This window comes from Cheilinus undulatus, linkage group 23 (genome assembly GCF_018320785.1).
Source record: "Cheilinus undulatus linkage group 23, ASM1832078v1, whole genome shotgun sequence".
Lineage (NCBI taxonomy): Eukaryota > Metazoa > Chordata > Actinopteri > Labriformes > Labridae > Cheilinus > Cheilinus undulatus.
Window position 1 is genome coordinate 28,143,539 of NC_054887.1, and position 15,934 is coordinate 28,159,472.

Consider the following 15,934-nt stretch of genomic DNA (forward strand, 5'->3'; position numbering starts at 1 on the left):
TGTAGGAAAAGGGTGGAGAGTTTATGAGGTGATAACCAGGTGTTCCTGTTAAAGTGTTAAACTAAATGTTGGTCATGTGTCTCTGAACCCTTTATAACACTGTGGGCATCTGTGAGCGTGTCTGTGAAATAATGACACCATATTTCCTCGTCTTCTCCTCAGGACTTCAGGGATGCTGTTGCCAAGGCGACACGTCAGAACGGGAAGCCGGTGGTTGATGAGCGGATCCTCAGTCAGATCCTGTATTACCTGCCACAGCTCTACCAGCTGAACAGAGACCTGCTGAGGGAGCTGGAGGAGAGGGTGGCACACTGGTAAAATTTCACAACACAAGACACACAACTGTACTTATAACTCACTGGACATCATATTGACTCAGATTATAGTGATAAACATGAAGGTAATGATAAGCTGTGCAAGTCCTGCTAAATATAGAATATGTTCATCATAACAGTTATAACTCCTGGAAGCAGTATATTTTTGGATAGATGCAGCAGTAAAGTGTTAAAAGTACCGTAATCATCCTGATAAGCTGTGTCATAGGGTAGTTTACAGTGTGATAAGCAGATAATCATTGAGACAAAACACCCAAACTTCCTGTTATTTTCCACCTCAGGTAGTATCTCTACCTCTTTCTCTCCCTGTCTGCCCTCTCTGTGCTTCTCCCATATACACACCTCCTTATTTAAAACCCTTCATTTAAGTCGCTCAAAAGTCTGTTTAAACAACAGTGAATAGCAGTCATTACCCAACTTTGAGCGGTTTGACTCACATGTTAGCAGAGCTGTTTCCTGGTTCAACTTTGACTCGCTGTAATTGCTGTCATTGTGCCATTTTACAGTGCAATTAACCTTTTTAATGGACAGTTCTACTGCATCCAATATAATCTTTTCTTCCTAAAGAAGTGTATTTAACTACTTTTTGTTGAACTTGGAGGTTTGTTTACTAGTCTTAGATCAGCTCTGCTGCTCTACTGGACTTGTTTTTGTCAGCATTTTGTATTTCATAGATGCAGAAGTAGAGCTACTGCCTGGGGGTCGTATGCCGCAGTGAAGTATAAAATGTACAGGTAATGACAGTATAGTAGTGGGTCAAGCTCCTAAGAAGCTACAAAATGGTACATGGGCAATGTGACAGCACAGTATGCAAGGCCATTATGACCTCCAAAATCTAATCAGCTCACCCTCAAGCCTAAGTGTAGATTTGGGCCAAATTTGACAAAAAATCCTTCAATGCATTCTTAAAATAGACAAACACCCAGAAAACATAATGCCTCTGGACCTAGCGTTCACCTTTGCAGAGGCATAACAAGGACCATATAAAAAGAATAATGTCAAAATTAATTGAAATTAGCCATAAATTATGTGTTAAGTCTAAAAAAATTCAAATAAGGAGTGATATCTTATATTTTCCACTTCATCCACTACTTTATTAACCTTCTAAGACCCTGCATTGACATGTGAGGAAATTACATGTTGATTTTCCTACAACGTAGTGGTAACTTCTGCTGGGGTTTTTTTTTGGAGATAATTGTCTATTATGTTCATTGAAGTTTATGTTATTTTGCTTAAAAATGTTGGGAGAATTTCATCCTAAATTTTCAGGCATTTTAATGTACATTTTGGGAAGATGTTTGTATATTTAGAGATTTTCATTTGAGATTTTGGAGAAAATTAGCTTGAAATGTATTGGTATTTTCATGGAAATCTGTGAAATTTGTTTTTAAGGGGAATTTGCTGTGAAATTTTCAGGTATTTCTCTGGAAATCTGGGAAATTTTCATGGAAATTGTACATTCGGGAAATATGTTTATAAATGTTTGGGAATTTGACTGGGAAATTTTTTGGTGGGGGAGTGGGGTCCTTTAACATTTTCTTGGATTACATGAAAATATCAGGGAATTTGCTTTGAAATTTTAAAGATTTTTTAGACAATTTTGGAAATTTACTTAATAATGTTCTGGTATGAAGGGAGATTTCCTGGAATGAACGGTGTCCTTTGGATATCTCAAGGTTTTCAATGAATTTTCAGGGAATTTGTTCGAAGGCTTAGGTGAATTTGCTGGCACTTTTCAAGTATTATCAAGAACATTTTGTTTAGATGTTTGTTTATTTTAGAGAGTTTCATTAGAAGTTTTTGGGAAAATTTGATTTGAAATTAATTAGCATTTTCATGGGAATTTGGGAAAACAAATTGTGTTTTCTAAAAAAATTTGATTGGGAATTTGGGGAATATCCTTTAAAGTTTTCAAGGATTACATGGAAATTTCAGGGAATGTGATTTAAATGTTTTGGGAAATTTGCTTTGACATTGTTAAAGTATTTCTGTTAACGTTTGGGAAATGTATTTGTTACTGTTTTGAAATGTGGGGTGGGATTTTGGGAGCTTGGTTGTCTTTTGAAATTCTCAAGAATTTCAATGAAATATCATTGTTAAGATATTTTAAGGTATTTTCATGTATTTAGAAATTTCTGGGGTAACTGCTTTGAAATTAGATGAACTGACATGCATTTTTGGGGACATTTTTATTGAAATGTTTAGGCTTTATGAGGTCTCAGTAGGATAACTTAATTGGTCTGTTTATGTGTTTCTGTTTTCAGGAGTGATCATCAGAGACTGTCGGACATCTTTGTCCAGAAAGGTCCTTACCTGAAGATGTACTCCACCTACATCCGCCAGTTTGACAACAACGTGGCTCTGCTGGACGAGCAGTGCAGGAAAAACACAGCGTTTGCTGCTGTGGTCAAAGAGTTTGAGGTAGGGCTTTGAAGATTGCAAATTAAGTGTTCTAGTTTAATGTGTTATTTATTGATAAAGGCCCAGCATGTGTTAAGTATCCTTATTCTTATTCTTATTTTTATTATTTTGATTAACGAATAGACAAAAAAATGTATCTATTAAGCTAATTTTATATCTCTGAGTGTCAAATTAGTGTTTTTCTGGTCTGAATTTGGGTATTTGTCAATTTCATGCCAAGCATTTCACCCTCTAATTGGAAAACATTAATAACATTAAAAATACTGTTTTCAAATGTCTTTCAACCTTTGAAGAAGCTACCACCAAAACACTCCATTCCTGCCTCGAGATGGTTTCTTATAGGCATCAGTCCAAAAGTAATGTCTGTTTTTTATCTCTGTGTTTGTTTTGTCTCAGATGAGTCCAAGATGTGCCAGCCTGGCTCTGAAACACTACCTGCTGAAACCAGTCCAGAGGATCCCTCAGTACCAGCTGCTGCTCACAGGTATGATCATGCACTCTTCTCTCTGTGCTGTTGAACTCTGCACACTAAAGCTGAAGGGGTTATTAAATCACAGCCTCTTTATTGACAGCACCTGAATGTAACTGGGACTGAAGTCTGTTTTTTCTGCAGTGGTTTCATGCTTGTTTCGTTGCTACACTGACACCTGGTGGACAGAAACGGGAACAGAAAATAGTCTGACACAAGCATCTGTTAATAAGGCATTTAAACCTCATACTAATTAAGAATAGTACAAAGTTATCATATAATAAGTTGAAACTGTTTTTTTGGGGGGGGGGGGATAATTCACTTTCAACTTATGCTAACTTAGAGCTATTTTCAATTTGATATTGCACTTTTTGAATTCTATTCTGGCAACACATTACAAACTGCAGAGCATTTTTAAACTGTCAGTTTTTATTCATATAGAATGCCTAGTCCCATCTTTTTAGGAAACTGGTCTGTTTGCTTGGAATAAAATATTGCCTTCCCTTGGTCTCTGCATGCATATTCAGCACAAAAAGGGTCATGTTTTTCAACTTTTGCCTTGGGAGGACAGAATTTTCACCAAGAAAAAATAGAGTCTTCCTTGTTCACTTTGGTTTGTCTGTGCAGAATGAAACTTTGTATTTATAGAAACTTCTTGGATCTTACAAATACCTGTGGGCGGGCAGCCTCCTCTTTGCTTTTGTTGCCGTATTTTTTTTCTCCAGCAGCTGTGTGTCAGGATGAATATGCACACATTTTTCCCACTTAAATACAAACGAACACATTTTTCTCTTTTTCAGATTATCTGAAAAACCTTCCAGAGGACTCTGAGGATTATAAAGACACACAAGGTTAGAAACAGAGCAGTACTCTCCAGGATGATCATTATTTAAGCTGCACTAGAAAGAAACACTGTTTTGTCTTTGTTGTCCATGCAGCTGCCCTCAGCATCGTGAAAGAAGTGGCCAACCATGCTAACGATATCATGAAGCAAGGGGTGAGAGCTTTCTCCGCACAGGGCTTTAAGTTTGATCTGCTACAGCTTCATGGTTCTCCTCCTCATCTCTATGATGTTTGTGTTTCAGGATAACTTTCAGAAGCTGATGCAGATTCAGTACAGCCTCAACGGACACCATGAGATCGTTCAACCAGGCAGGGTGAGTGAATAAAAACGTCTCACAACCTGTGATAGAATCCCAAACAAGGACAAAGATCCAACTTGACAGGTTTGTACCGGGAAATAGAATAGAACATACTGAATAGTCCTAGTATAATAGTATAAAAGTAATAGGCTGCACTGAAGGTTCCCAAGAGCACAATGGCCTCCATAATTCTCGAGTGGATGAAATGTGGCACAGCCAGGACTCTTCCAAGAGCTGATTGCCCTGCCAGACCATGCACTAGAGGGAGAAGGGCCTGAGTAAGAGAGGAGACCAAGAGCCTGATGGTCACTCTGACTGAACTCCAGTGATCCTGTGTGGAGATGGGACAAAGTTCTAGAAGGACAGCCATCATTGCAGCCCTATACTGATCTGGGCTTTATGGCAGAGTGGGTAGACAGAAGTCTGTACTCAGTGCAAAACACATGAAAGCCTGCTTGGAGTTTGTAAAAAAAAAAAAAAGAAGAAGAAAAAAAAGAAAAAACTCCATATGAACGCTTGCATATCTGCATACGCAAACTATTTACTTGTCAAAATGGGAAATATTTTTTTTAGTTGTAGCATGAATAGTAAAACTAGTGACTTGCTCTCCCACTAGCACTAGGGGATCCTTTCTAGCTCTAGTAGAAGTACCAGTAATAATCAAAGTAGTGTTTGCTAGTAGTATGAGGTACAGCCAAAAGATCCACAAGCACCACTGTTTCACTGATACTGTTTTCTTTCCTTTGCCATATGTTAAATTTTGCCCCTTTAATTGCAGCTGCTTATCATTTTTGTATTTATCCAAGCATGCCTTTAACAGTCGTCCTGTTTGCAGGTGTTTCTGAAGGAGGGCACCTTGATGAAGCTGTCTAGGAAAGTCATGCAGCCACGGATGTTCTTCCTGGTGAGTTATAAGTAGGAAATTCTTTACTATAAATCTCACTGGTTTTATGCTTCAACTGTATGCCCTCTAAAAGTAGAGGTAATGGAATTCACAGAAATAATTATGTGATGATATTTTGATGTTTTTCTGTTAATCTGTCTGAAAAATTTCTTGTTTTTTTTCCAGTTCAATGATGCATTAATGTACACCACTCCCGTCCAGTCAGCCCAGTATAAACTCAACAGTGTGCTCTCCTTGGCTGGGATGAAGGTCAGAGGAGTTATGGGGGAAAAAAAGCTCACTCAGCATGTTTATTGCATTATTTGCTTTATTTTATGTTTTCTTATAACCAGTGGGGCCTCTTTATTTGGATTTTGTAATCTTGTTACCTGTTTTCCCCTTCTCTTTTAATAGTTGACTCCTTATTTAACTCCCGTTAAAACTTCAGCAAATCTATTACTTTTTTTTTTACCAGATCATTTTTACACATGCTGCAGCTAATTGATGCATCAGTCTTGCAGCAAAAGCTTTAACATTTTCTCTATATATTTGATCTTACAAATAATGATAATATTGGTAAGCTGTGGATTTTTGTTCTCCAGGTGAGTAAGCCGAGTCAGGAGGCGTATCAGAATGAGCTGAACATCGAAAGTGTTGAACGCTCCTTCATCCTGTCTGCTAGGTTAGCAGTCATTATATTTCAGATATAAATTTTTATCAACTCTCATGTATTTACTTGAGTTGAATTGCTGTGTTTTGTTGTTTTAGCTCTGCCACAGAGAGAGACGAGTGGCTGGAGGCCATTGCCAAAGCCATCGACGACTACACGAAAAAGAAGATCACGTTTATATCAAGTCGAAGTCAGGAGGAGGTAAAAACATAAATCTGTAGGGGTGATTTCAAGAATAAATACCTTATCAAGGCATCTTTATTAACTCTCAGTCTCTCTCATCTCAGGCGGAGGGGGTTATCGATAGTGGTGCCCCATTAGGTTCCAAAGCTCCCATTTGGATCCCAGATCTAAGAGCAACCATGTGCATGATCTGTACGTGCGAGTTCACGCTCACCTGGAGGAGGCATCACTGCCGCGCCTGTGGAAAGGTTCATATATAAGCTACCCCTGCTCCTGCAGTATCGTCCATCATTATTTTAAGTCCTCTCATCACTGGTGTACATGTGTTTCTACAGGTGGTCTGTCAGGCCTGCTCCGCTAATAAATACTACCTAGAGTATCTGAAGAACCAGCCGGCACGCGTCTGTGATCACTGCTTTGCAAAGCTGCAAGAGAACAGTGAGTTCACAGGGATTTCAGCTGTTATTAACGATTTAGCCAAAATACGCTGACTTCGACTTACAAACCCAAATTCCAGAAAAAGTTGGGTCGTTGTGTAAAATGTGAATGGATGCAATGATTTGCAAGTTTTTTCAACCTACGTTCAGTTGAATTCAGCATAAAGACAAGATCTGAATGTTCAAACATACTTTTATTTAAACATACACATTCTCAGTTGCATGTTGCAACATGTTCCAAAAAAGTTGGTACACAGGTATGTTTACTGCTGTGTTACCTCAAATTTTCTTCTAAGAACACCCTGTGAGCATCAAGGGACTGAAGACACTAATTGTTGAAGTACATTTTTAACTGAAGGCAGATCTGGACAGCAAGCCATGCTATGCGGCTCATCAGAGATGCTGTTTATATACAGCTTTGGCTTTGCATTGTATTAACTTACATTTGAATATGCAGTGATCCGCTCTTTTAACTGTAATGGTCTGAAGTGTCCCTAAGCCCAGGTTTTAATCACATCACAGAATTATGCCAGGTTTTAATGCAGTGCAGCCTGAAGGTCACAGGTCACAGGCATTCTTCAGCCTTCCCCTTACATGCAGCGATTTCTCCAGATTATCTGAATCTTTAGGTGATATTAAGGACTATAAGTGGGGAAATCTCTGAAGACCTTGCTATCCCACATTGGGAAACACTGTTCAAAAACTGTCAGACTATTTGCCTACACAGTCTTTTGCAAAGTGGAGAACATACCGCCATCATTGAGTGAGAACGGCTGAGCCTTTGAGAAGTGCTCCTTTTTTTCTCTCCAAACATTGTACTGTCACCTGTTACCTATGACCAACCTACTTACCCACCTTTTTTTTTTTTTTTTTTTTTTAGCATTTTACATCTTAATCAGTTGTTCTTGACCCCATCCCAACTTTTTTTGGAATGCTCTGAAGATATACAATTCAGAATATGTGTACATTTCCATAAAACAGTAAAATTGATGAATTTGATCATCGAATATGTTGTCTTTATGCTCTATTCAACTGAATATAGGTTGAAAACAAGTTTCAAATCACTATATTCTGTTTTAATTCACATTTTACACAATGTTCCAACTTTTTTGGAGTTGGAGTGTAAATATAGTTAAGATAACAGCACATGAACATTTTAGGGAAGTTTTACCTCCTTAAGACAAAATGCAATGAGCATTTTTTATGTAACTGGATCATTTTGTTTATTTTAGGTGACCGCTGTGTTTCAACATCAGTTTCTCCGATCAAATCCGGAGCTTTCTCCTTCACAAGAAAGCAGAAGAAGATTCCTGCTGCACTAAAAGAGGTGGGAACAGAAATGACAACCCACAGGCAAGATATGGTACCTCCTTTCAGAAATCTTACAATTTGAGAGCAATTTTTTTTTTTCTATTTTGATTTCCAGGTGTCTGCCAACACGGAGAACTCCTCTATGAGCGGCTACTTGAATCGGTCAAAGGGTAACAAGAAGCAGTGGAAGAGGCTGTGGTTTGTCATTAAGAATAAAGTCCTGTACACCTACGCTGCCAGTGAGGTACTCAACCCTCTCATTTTCAATTTACCCTGAGTAGCTTTTCCACATTATTGGATGATTAATAAACTTCTCTCCCTCCAGGATGTTGCAGCGTTGGAGAGTCAGCCCTTGTTGGGTTTTTTCCTGCGGGAGGAGAAGAACGGTCCGGCTCAGAAGCTTCAGTTTAAGCTGTATCACAAAAACACTCTGTTCTACATCTTCAAGGCTGATGACATTCCCACTGCTCAGAGGTACCTGAAATAGCTCCTAAAGCAGCTACTTTATTTTTCAAAACCTACAGAAGAAAGTGGTGAATCAGCAGGGATGTGGCAGCACATTAACTTCTACAGGGGCAGCATGAAATATTTGTACACAGTGGCAGTGAGAGATTAAAGTAGGGTCATCAGGAGAAACATAGATGTATAAGCGGGTGTCATCGGCATAGAAGTGATGTTTGACATTATATTGTGTTATGATATTTCCAAGTGGTAGCATGTACAATAAAAATTAAATAGCAAGCACTGAGGCTGCCAGTACGAACATGTCTTTTGATTTTCTGTTTTGCATATTTTCTGTCCTCAGATGGATCGAAGCGTTCCAGGAGGCGATGATTCTTGAGCAGTGAGTCGTTTGGATAACAGCGGAGTTGTACCAAGGCTGATAGAGAAACCTGAAGACCCCTGATTGACAGAGTTTACCCGCTCAGTAAAGACTCCGGATGGACTGTTAACTTTGAACAGAAAGCCGCTGCAAAATGTGGGAAGACGGACTGCTATGTCCTCCAAAATCTGGGTTCTTTTTGAATCGTATTCTCCATCGTCAACAGTTGATCTTCTCCTGAGATCAAAGTAAAGTATTTTACAGCTGTGGGTCAAAAATCAAGTCTAGAAGCACGTCTGTGGAAGTGAGACAGAACAGTCGTCAGGGACTTTTAAAGACCTTGGAAAAGTCTTTGAGCTCCAAATTAATGAAGAAGTTAAGAGAAAGAAAACAACAAAAACTTTCCACCTTCATTCCATCATGTTTTATAGGAGACACTGTTGTGTTATTTAGTGGCTGTAAAATGGGATAAAAACACAATTATCATAGATGCCAGTTAGAAAGTTTAAAGATGTATAGAGGTGGGATTTCACTGTGAAAATCCGACTTTTTTTTTTACACAGAAAGCAGTTCTACTCTTTTGTTTTATCTCGCTGGTTTAGAGATTTCACTCCTGCAATTTTAAATTTAACAAAACATTCAAATCATTGGAATAAAAACATCCTGGAGAAAACTGGAAATGCCATAAATAGTGTAGATATTTTAAATAAGAAAAATGTGTTTTTGCTTGTGAAACCACATAAGTGGTGAAATGAGTGAAACTGTGTATATGAACATGAAAGAGCAACATTGACCTTTTTTATAGCAAAGCCAAGAGCTAATATTTATAAAATAGGAAGATTTATTGTGTGAAAAGCACAGGTTGCCACTTATTTTGGTAGTCAGGGTTTGTTAGGACATATATTTTCATTAAAACTCAAAATGAGTTTTTTAAATGAGACAATAAAAGAGCTCTATTTCCACTGAAAAGCTCTAAAAGCTCTGAAGACAATATTTGACTTCTGGTGCTTGTTTTACAGATATTATGCCTCCATTCTCTATTAGATGTCTTTCATTTAACAATTTTAGATTTTCAGTAAGCAGGGCTCACGTTCTAGCCAAGATATTGTGAGTTTTAATTGTTAAAACAGTTATTTTAAAATCTTTCTCATTGGTAAGGTTGGTGTACAGAATGTTGCACTACCCCAGTAGGTGTTAACTTTCAGTTAAAGAAACCTAAATCCCACTTTTCTAGTGAAGGAATTAATCAGTTAATCCGGTCTTTGTTAGATTTGGGCCGATCCTGAGCTACCATGCATGAATTTTCCAATGATTGTACATTAACATTTTGTAAACATAAACTCTTTCAGAGTAAGAGTCTCTTATAAACAATGAATCTAAACTGTCAGGCAACAGTTTTTAATAAAAAATGTATAAATAAATCATGCTCATCTGGTTCCATTCTTTTACTTCAAACAATGATCGCAAACAAGTGTCAGGACTGAATTGCAGGCAAATGTGTAGATGAAAGGTCGGAGTTAAATATCTGTCATTTTGGTCAGTCAAAGCGCTGGTTTTATAAATGAGGCATTTTTTGTCAGGCAGACTTCACTGTGGTTTTCTGCTCTATTTCCTCTTGATCTTTCTGTGCTGTGACACTGAACTGTGTCATATCAAACCTCTCAGGCAGCAGAACACAGAGCTCGATGAGAGGCTGACCTTTTCCATAAGAAGAGATAAAGTCAGCTTGTCTGTTATTGAAGTCATGAGCCTGATTTTGAACTGGTCTAATGTAGCAGAAAGGAAATCAACCCTGACAGGCTGCACACCAGGGTGGCACATAAATGTGATGGATTCTTCTCCCACTTCATAGTCAGTGGGTTTAGGGTTGAAACCTTGGCTACATTCTTCCTCTGTTGAGGGTGTGGGACTTTGTTTCACTGAAGTCTGGATGATAATTTTGTACCACCTTCAAAGCGATTTTTTGGTAAGACAACACAGTGGTGTAGCGGTAAGGACTGCTGTCTTACACTATGCAGGATCCAGGATCAAATCCTGGCAGGCCCCTCTGCTGGAGCGTTGACCACACTAATGTATGGTACTTGAAAGGATACAACCCCACCCCTGCAAACACTGTAAGGTAACACATTGGTGTACTGGTTTAGACTGATGCCTTAAAACAGACAGGTCCAAACTATGGCCCACAGCCCATTTCTGATTGGCCTGCAGCAAATTCTAGAAATAAGATGAAGCATGCGCATAACTTTGTTAAACTTTTTAGTTTCAGCATAAGGCAGTGCTGCCATGTTTATTCTGTAAACAAACATTTGACAAGATATTTTGTTTAATAACGTCCCGATGGGTTATCGCAGAACCAGTAACATTTCATGGGCAGAGCCACTGGTAGCCATGACCAAACAGGGCCCTCTGAAATCTGATTGGCTCCCCAACACCCTAAAAATTACTGTCTATTTGCCCTGTCAGCCATTCAGTAGCCATTTAGGCGTACTCAGTCACTAAACATGCATTAACTTACATTGTGGATTAGTCTTACTAACTTTAAAACATTGATGGTGAGGATTATGACAGTGGCCCCACTACCCTTACATATTTCTGTTTGTGGCCCTGTGTGGAAAAAGTTTGGACACCCCTGCCTTAAAGTGTGAAAGTTAAGCTTCCAAACTCTGGCTGGGCATCCCTATGTTGAGCTGGAGTGGTCTGCCTTTTTCAGAAATAATGATTTTGAACTATCTTAGTTGAATTGGTCACAAGCACACAGAGGCAAATAGGGTGCTTTTTGAACACCATAAATAACTGCTTTTAAGTAGTGTGGGGTGGGGTGATCACAGCTGCAGACAGCAGCAAGTCAGCACTGGCAACTGTTCCAAACAGCAGCAGGAGCATTGGCAAGTCATGGCAACTCACTGGTAACAACCATGAAATGGTGGCAAATGCCGTGGCATCTGGCCCAAACACAGACAGCTCATTGGCAACTCACTGGCAACTGCTATGAAACAGTGGCAAATGCCATGGTAAGTGTCATGGCATCTGGACCAGACAGTGGTAACTCACACACAATGGCTTTAAAGCAGTGGCAACTGCTGCAGTGAGTCTGTGACATCTGGCCAAGGCAGTGCCATCTCACTGGCAACTGCTATAACACAGTGGCAAGTGCTGTTACACGTCTGTGTATCTGGCACAGACACTGGCAACTTACTGGCAACTGCTATAAAACGCCGTGGCGTGTCCAAGTGCCATCCCTGCCGTCCATGGTGCCATGATTTAAGTTCACCCTTGCTGTAGGGTTTTGTGGATTTTTCTGGTCAGGACTGCTTGTAGTCAATTTTAATTCGATTCTGTCTGTAAAGCTGAAAAAATGTGATAAAGTCAACATTTTAATGGAAAATATGAATAAATATGTACACTGTAATTTCAAGTGCTATTAATGGTTTCAGACGTTATCATAATATTCTTATTGACATGTTGCAGTGCCAGTGTTTATTTGCATGCTGATGTGGAACTAACAGCCGTGGGTGTAACTCGGACCTGTTTTTACTACGGAGCGGTCCGTCCTCATAATTCTTCCGTCTAAACATGGCGGAGTATGTGAACCTCGTCCGAAGGGCTTTGGGACAGATAGGAGGTCATGGAGGAGTCCGAGGGTTCTTCCTTCAGTTATTCAGGTAAGTTATGTTAAATAAAGGTAATTAGCTGTTATATGACTGTCAGTGACTGTCGGGGTTTGTTAAAGAGGTTTGACCTGGGTCTAATTATTCAGAGCTAGCATGTTGACAGCTAATTTGGCTAACTAGCTGGAGCTCAAGCTAACGTTAAATCAAACCAACGCCGTTGAAGTATTTGTGTTGAGATTACTGTTTAAAGTGTGAGCTCGTGATGAATTTCTTGCAAATTTGTCAAAAAAAATCTTTTTTAAAGATCATGACTGAAATGAATGGTAAACGAGCCCAGTTCTGGTGAAATAAATACAACGGCAGAAGGAGAACCGCTTTTACCCTTTACCTCTAAGAATACCACAGTGTTGAAAAACTCTTAAAAGTTTGTGAAAATCTAAGATACTGAAATATTTTCAATACCACGTAGTTTTGGACAATATATTTCGAATAAATTATTTAACTTCCATTCCGTTTAGTATCAAACCATTAAACACTATAGGTCATCAGAAACAGTTTAACTTAAATCTGTCAAACTAAACAGAAAGAGCACTGGCTAATTCACTCAAAAATATAATCAGACAATGTGCAGGTGATACCTCTGCCAGTGTCACGGCAGGAAAAATAGAGGTCACATGATCCTAATAATTGTTAACCTGTTTAAAAACTATGTTAAATAGAAATGGCCAGGAAACCCATACACGCTGTTTGTGTTAAGATTGTTAATGTTAAGATACTACTAAATACTGGTTAACATTACAGGAATGGAGATTGCTTCATTTTAAAGCAATGGTATTGAAGATAATGTAAAATACTGGAAAATTTAAGTGTCCTAAGACATTTACTTTTATTCCCATGATATTGAAACTGGTACTGATATTATTCCATTCTGAGTAGTAGTCAGGTTAAGAAATCTGGTAGTAGCAGCTACTCTTCATAGGTCTACACAGGCAAACATTAAAATATCCACACAAAATTCTAGTATTAAAAGTCCAAGAAAAAAAGACAGTGAAGCAGGGATGCACAATGGATTTATGCTGATATTTATCAGTTCATTTTGGAATTATACAGATATTTAGATGAAGTTCAGATCCAGAAATACACTTTAAACTCAAGGAATGTGGAAAAGTGAAGACTTCAATCCCTTTTTTCAGTCTAAAACTCCACATATGGCTGATTGTCAATAGCGGCAGTGGTTTCCATATATGATGATACCATATTGTGTTCATCTCTAAGTAATATAAGTCGTATTTGAATAACAGTACTGATGATAAAGCACATTAACAGCTATAATAGAGATCAATAAGAACAGGATTCATGTATTGGGTAATGAGTACAGTAACTATGTGATGGCACAAAGGTCCTTAAGATTCTACAATTTTGATAACGAGCTTTGAATCATGATGGAACGTATTCTGTCACATTATATATTGCTTTGACTGCTTTTTAGAAAATGATTTACTTGTTTAACCTGTGACATCTGACAGAAGACTGTTCCATATTTTCATACGTCTAATCTGGACAGTATGCTGTCCTGAATTGGTACTTGTGAGTCAACGTTTAAATACCTGTAAGAGGCATGTCTTTTATTGAAAATATTCCTGTTTTTACTATAAAGCAAGTGATTAAACAGAACATTTAGGATTTTAATGAGTAAAATACTCCAGTGGCAACCCATGTGCATTTTGGTGATGTTAGCTCTGAGGTCACAGCTCAGTGCCAGATTTGTGGCTCTATTCTGGTCTAACTGTAATTTCTCTAAACCAAAATTTAATGCATTTGACCACACAATCGTCCAAGTGAGTGAAGATTACTTTTTGTGTAACTCTGGAAAAGCTCTGCTGTGGTAAAAGTTGCAAGTAAAGAATTTATTTAAAAGTAAATGTTTTAGCACAGATTGTCAAAACTGAGTGAAACTTTTAATTGTGTTCAAGATGCTTTATACGCCTTTTGCTGGTCAACCTGACGTTCCTCGTTTTATTCACAGGGTGAACGATATAAAGACAGGAACCCTGATTGGTGTGGATAAATATGGAAACAAATACTATGAGGACAATAAGCACTACTTCTTCGGTGAGTCGAGTATAAATACTTTTGTTTTTGGACTTTGGAATGGAGGTTCAGCTTGCTTTCTGTTTTATTGCTGCTAAACTGATAATTAAATTCTCCTGTGTGTTTAGGGCGTCACCGCTGGGTAATCTACACAACAGAGATGAATGGAAAAAACACCTTGTGGGAGGTGGACGGCAGCATGGTCCCAGCTGAATGGTATGACCTACAACTAATTCTAGTAATTAGAATGTTACCTCAGTGTCAGCAAACACAGAACAATGAAGTAAACAGGACTTCTCTTGAGCAAGCGAATATCTTCTTCTTCTCTCCTCTTAGGCATCGCTGGCTGCACTGTATTACAGATGACCCTCCTACAACACATCCACCAGTGCCCAAGAAGTTCCTGGCTGAAGTCCATCAGTTCAACGTGAGCGGCAGTCCCCAGCAGTATGTGCCCTACCCCACCACCAGAAAGAAGATCCACGAGTGGGTCCCGCCCAAAGCCGGAGCTCAGTGAGCTCGGACTACATATTTGTAAATTATGTTACCCTGCCATGTCAACAATAAAGAATATATTCAAACATTTATGATGGATATGGTGCCTTGTGGAAAACTTTTTTGTATAGCAAAAGTTCTCAACTGTTAATGAATTTATTTGAGCCTAGATATCAAGCCTTACTTCTACGCTCTGCAACTTTAAAGACTGGTTACTTAATAGCCTTTTTTAGCTGGGTTAAATTAAACAACGTAGGCTGACTATGAAGTGACTATAGGCTGTTTTCATTTTTATCTTTATTGCATTTTGTCTGATCAACTTTCCAAAATAAAAGGACATTTTTTCCCATCAAATATGATTAAAAAAACAAAACATAAATCCTAACTTTTTTTAGAAGCTGAGCTTGAGGCTTTCATCTATATGATTGAGGTGCCTAAAGCAATTCACCAATTTCTCATCTAAGCTGTGAATGGTTGGTAAAGCAGCAAAATTAAAACCTTCCTACAGCTGTACCTTCCCGTAAATTTCAAACTTCTTCCACCATTGTTCTGAAGACAGAGAGAAGCAGCAGAGACTGAGGATGAGGAGCTTATAGCTCTGTCTGCTGCATGTTAATCACATTGGGATTATGCTGAGCTGAGAGAAAATTGCACTGTGAAGCATTTCACACTGAGGTGTGCAGAGATCCTTCAGAGCTGCCTGCTGGGAGAGTGTGAAAGTGACTCAACATCATTAGGAGTCCTGTGCCAGAGTTCCTGTCAAACTCCAGAAGAGGAGGTTTGTGTTTTTGGTTGTTACTTCAGCTTTTTGGATACCATGGGTGAATATTTTCAATTGTTTGTTTATGCTAAAGTCAGGTGAAGTGGGATGCAACTAATGCAGGCTTAATAACCATCCTTCCAAGAAATCCTTTTTTATGAAGATTTGAATGTTTTGCAGAGGTGCTTATTTGACTTGTGAGTTAGTTCAGAGTGATGATTCCCAGATGTGCGAGGCAAGTGTGTAGTAGGTTTTGTACAACCATAACTTATTACTACAGCTAAACATAAGCTTCTGTAAAAT

The 15,934-nt window shown here is 38.6% G+C and overlaps 2 protein-coding genes across 3 annotated transcripts in view; both read left to right on the top strand.

Annotated features, from left to right (window-relative positions):
• fgd6 (FYVE, RhoGEF and PH domain containing 6) overlaps nucleotides 1–10,059 on the top strand; it is a 36,093-nt gene extending 26,034 nt beyond the window's left edge. For both annotated transcript variants that reach the window (XM_041781241.1, XM_041781242.1), the window contains exons 6-21: nucleotides 163–314; nucleotides 2,600–2,756; nucleotides 3,153–3,240; nucleotides 4,026–4,076; nucleotides 4,164–4,222; nucleotides 4,311–4,382; nucleotides 5,203–5,271; nucleotides 5,437–5,520; nucleotides 5,853–5,932; nucleotides 6,019–6,121; nucleotides 6,208–6,351; nucleotides 6,439–6,541; nucleotides 7,773–7,867; nucleotides 7,967–8,095; nucleotides 8,177–8,325; nucleotides 8,657–10,059. In XM_041781241.1, coding sequence (XP_041637175.1) covers nucleotides 163–314; nucleotides 2,600–2,756; nucleotides 3,153–3,240; nucleotides 4,026–4,076; nucleotides 4,164–4,222; nucleotides 4,311–4,382; nucleotides 5,203–5,271; nucleotides 5,437–5,520; nucleotides 5,853–5,932; nucleotides 6,019–6,121; nucleotides 6,208–6,351; nucleotides 6,439–6,541; nucleotides 7,773–7,867; nucleotides 7,967–8,095; nucleotides 8,177–8,325; nucleotides 8,657–8,699 — 1,578 coding nt within the window. In that variant the 3' untranslated portion in view covers nucleotides 8,700–10,059. The remainder of the gene's footprint in view (nucleotides 1–162; nucleotides 315–2,599; nucleotides 2,757–3,152; nucleotides 3,241–4,025; nucleotides 4,077–4,163; nucleotides 4,223–4,310; nucleotides 4,383–5,202; nucleotides 5,272–5,436; nucleotides 5,521–5,852; nucleotides 5,933–6,018; nucleotides 6,122–6,207; nucleotides 6,352–6,438; nucleotides 6,542–7,772; nucleotides 7,868–7,966; nucleotides 8,096–8,176; nucleotides 8,326–8,656) is intronic.
• Nucleotides 10,060–12,203: 2,144 nt separating this feature from the next.
• ndufa12 (NADH:ubiquinone oxidoreductase subunit A12) lies at nucleotides 12,204–14,961 on the top strand. The gene is made up of 4 exons (XM_041781066.1): nucleotides 12,204–12,336; nucleotides 14,312–14,397; nucleotides 14,505–14,592; nucleotides 14,713–14,961. Exons 1-4 carry the CDS (start codon nucleotides 12,248–12,250, stop codon nucleotides 14,891–14,893), a joined length of 444 nt encoding a protein of 147 aa, XP_041637000.1. The 5' UTR covers nucleotides 12,204–12,247; the 3' UTR covers nucleotides 14,894–14,961.
• Nucleotides 14,962–15,934: the final 973 nt, after the last annotated feature.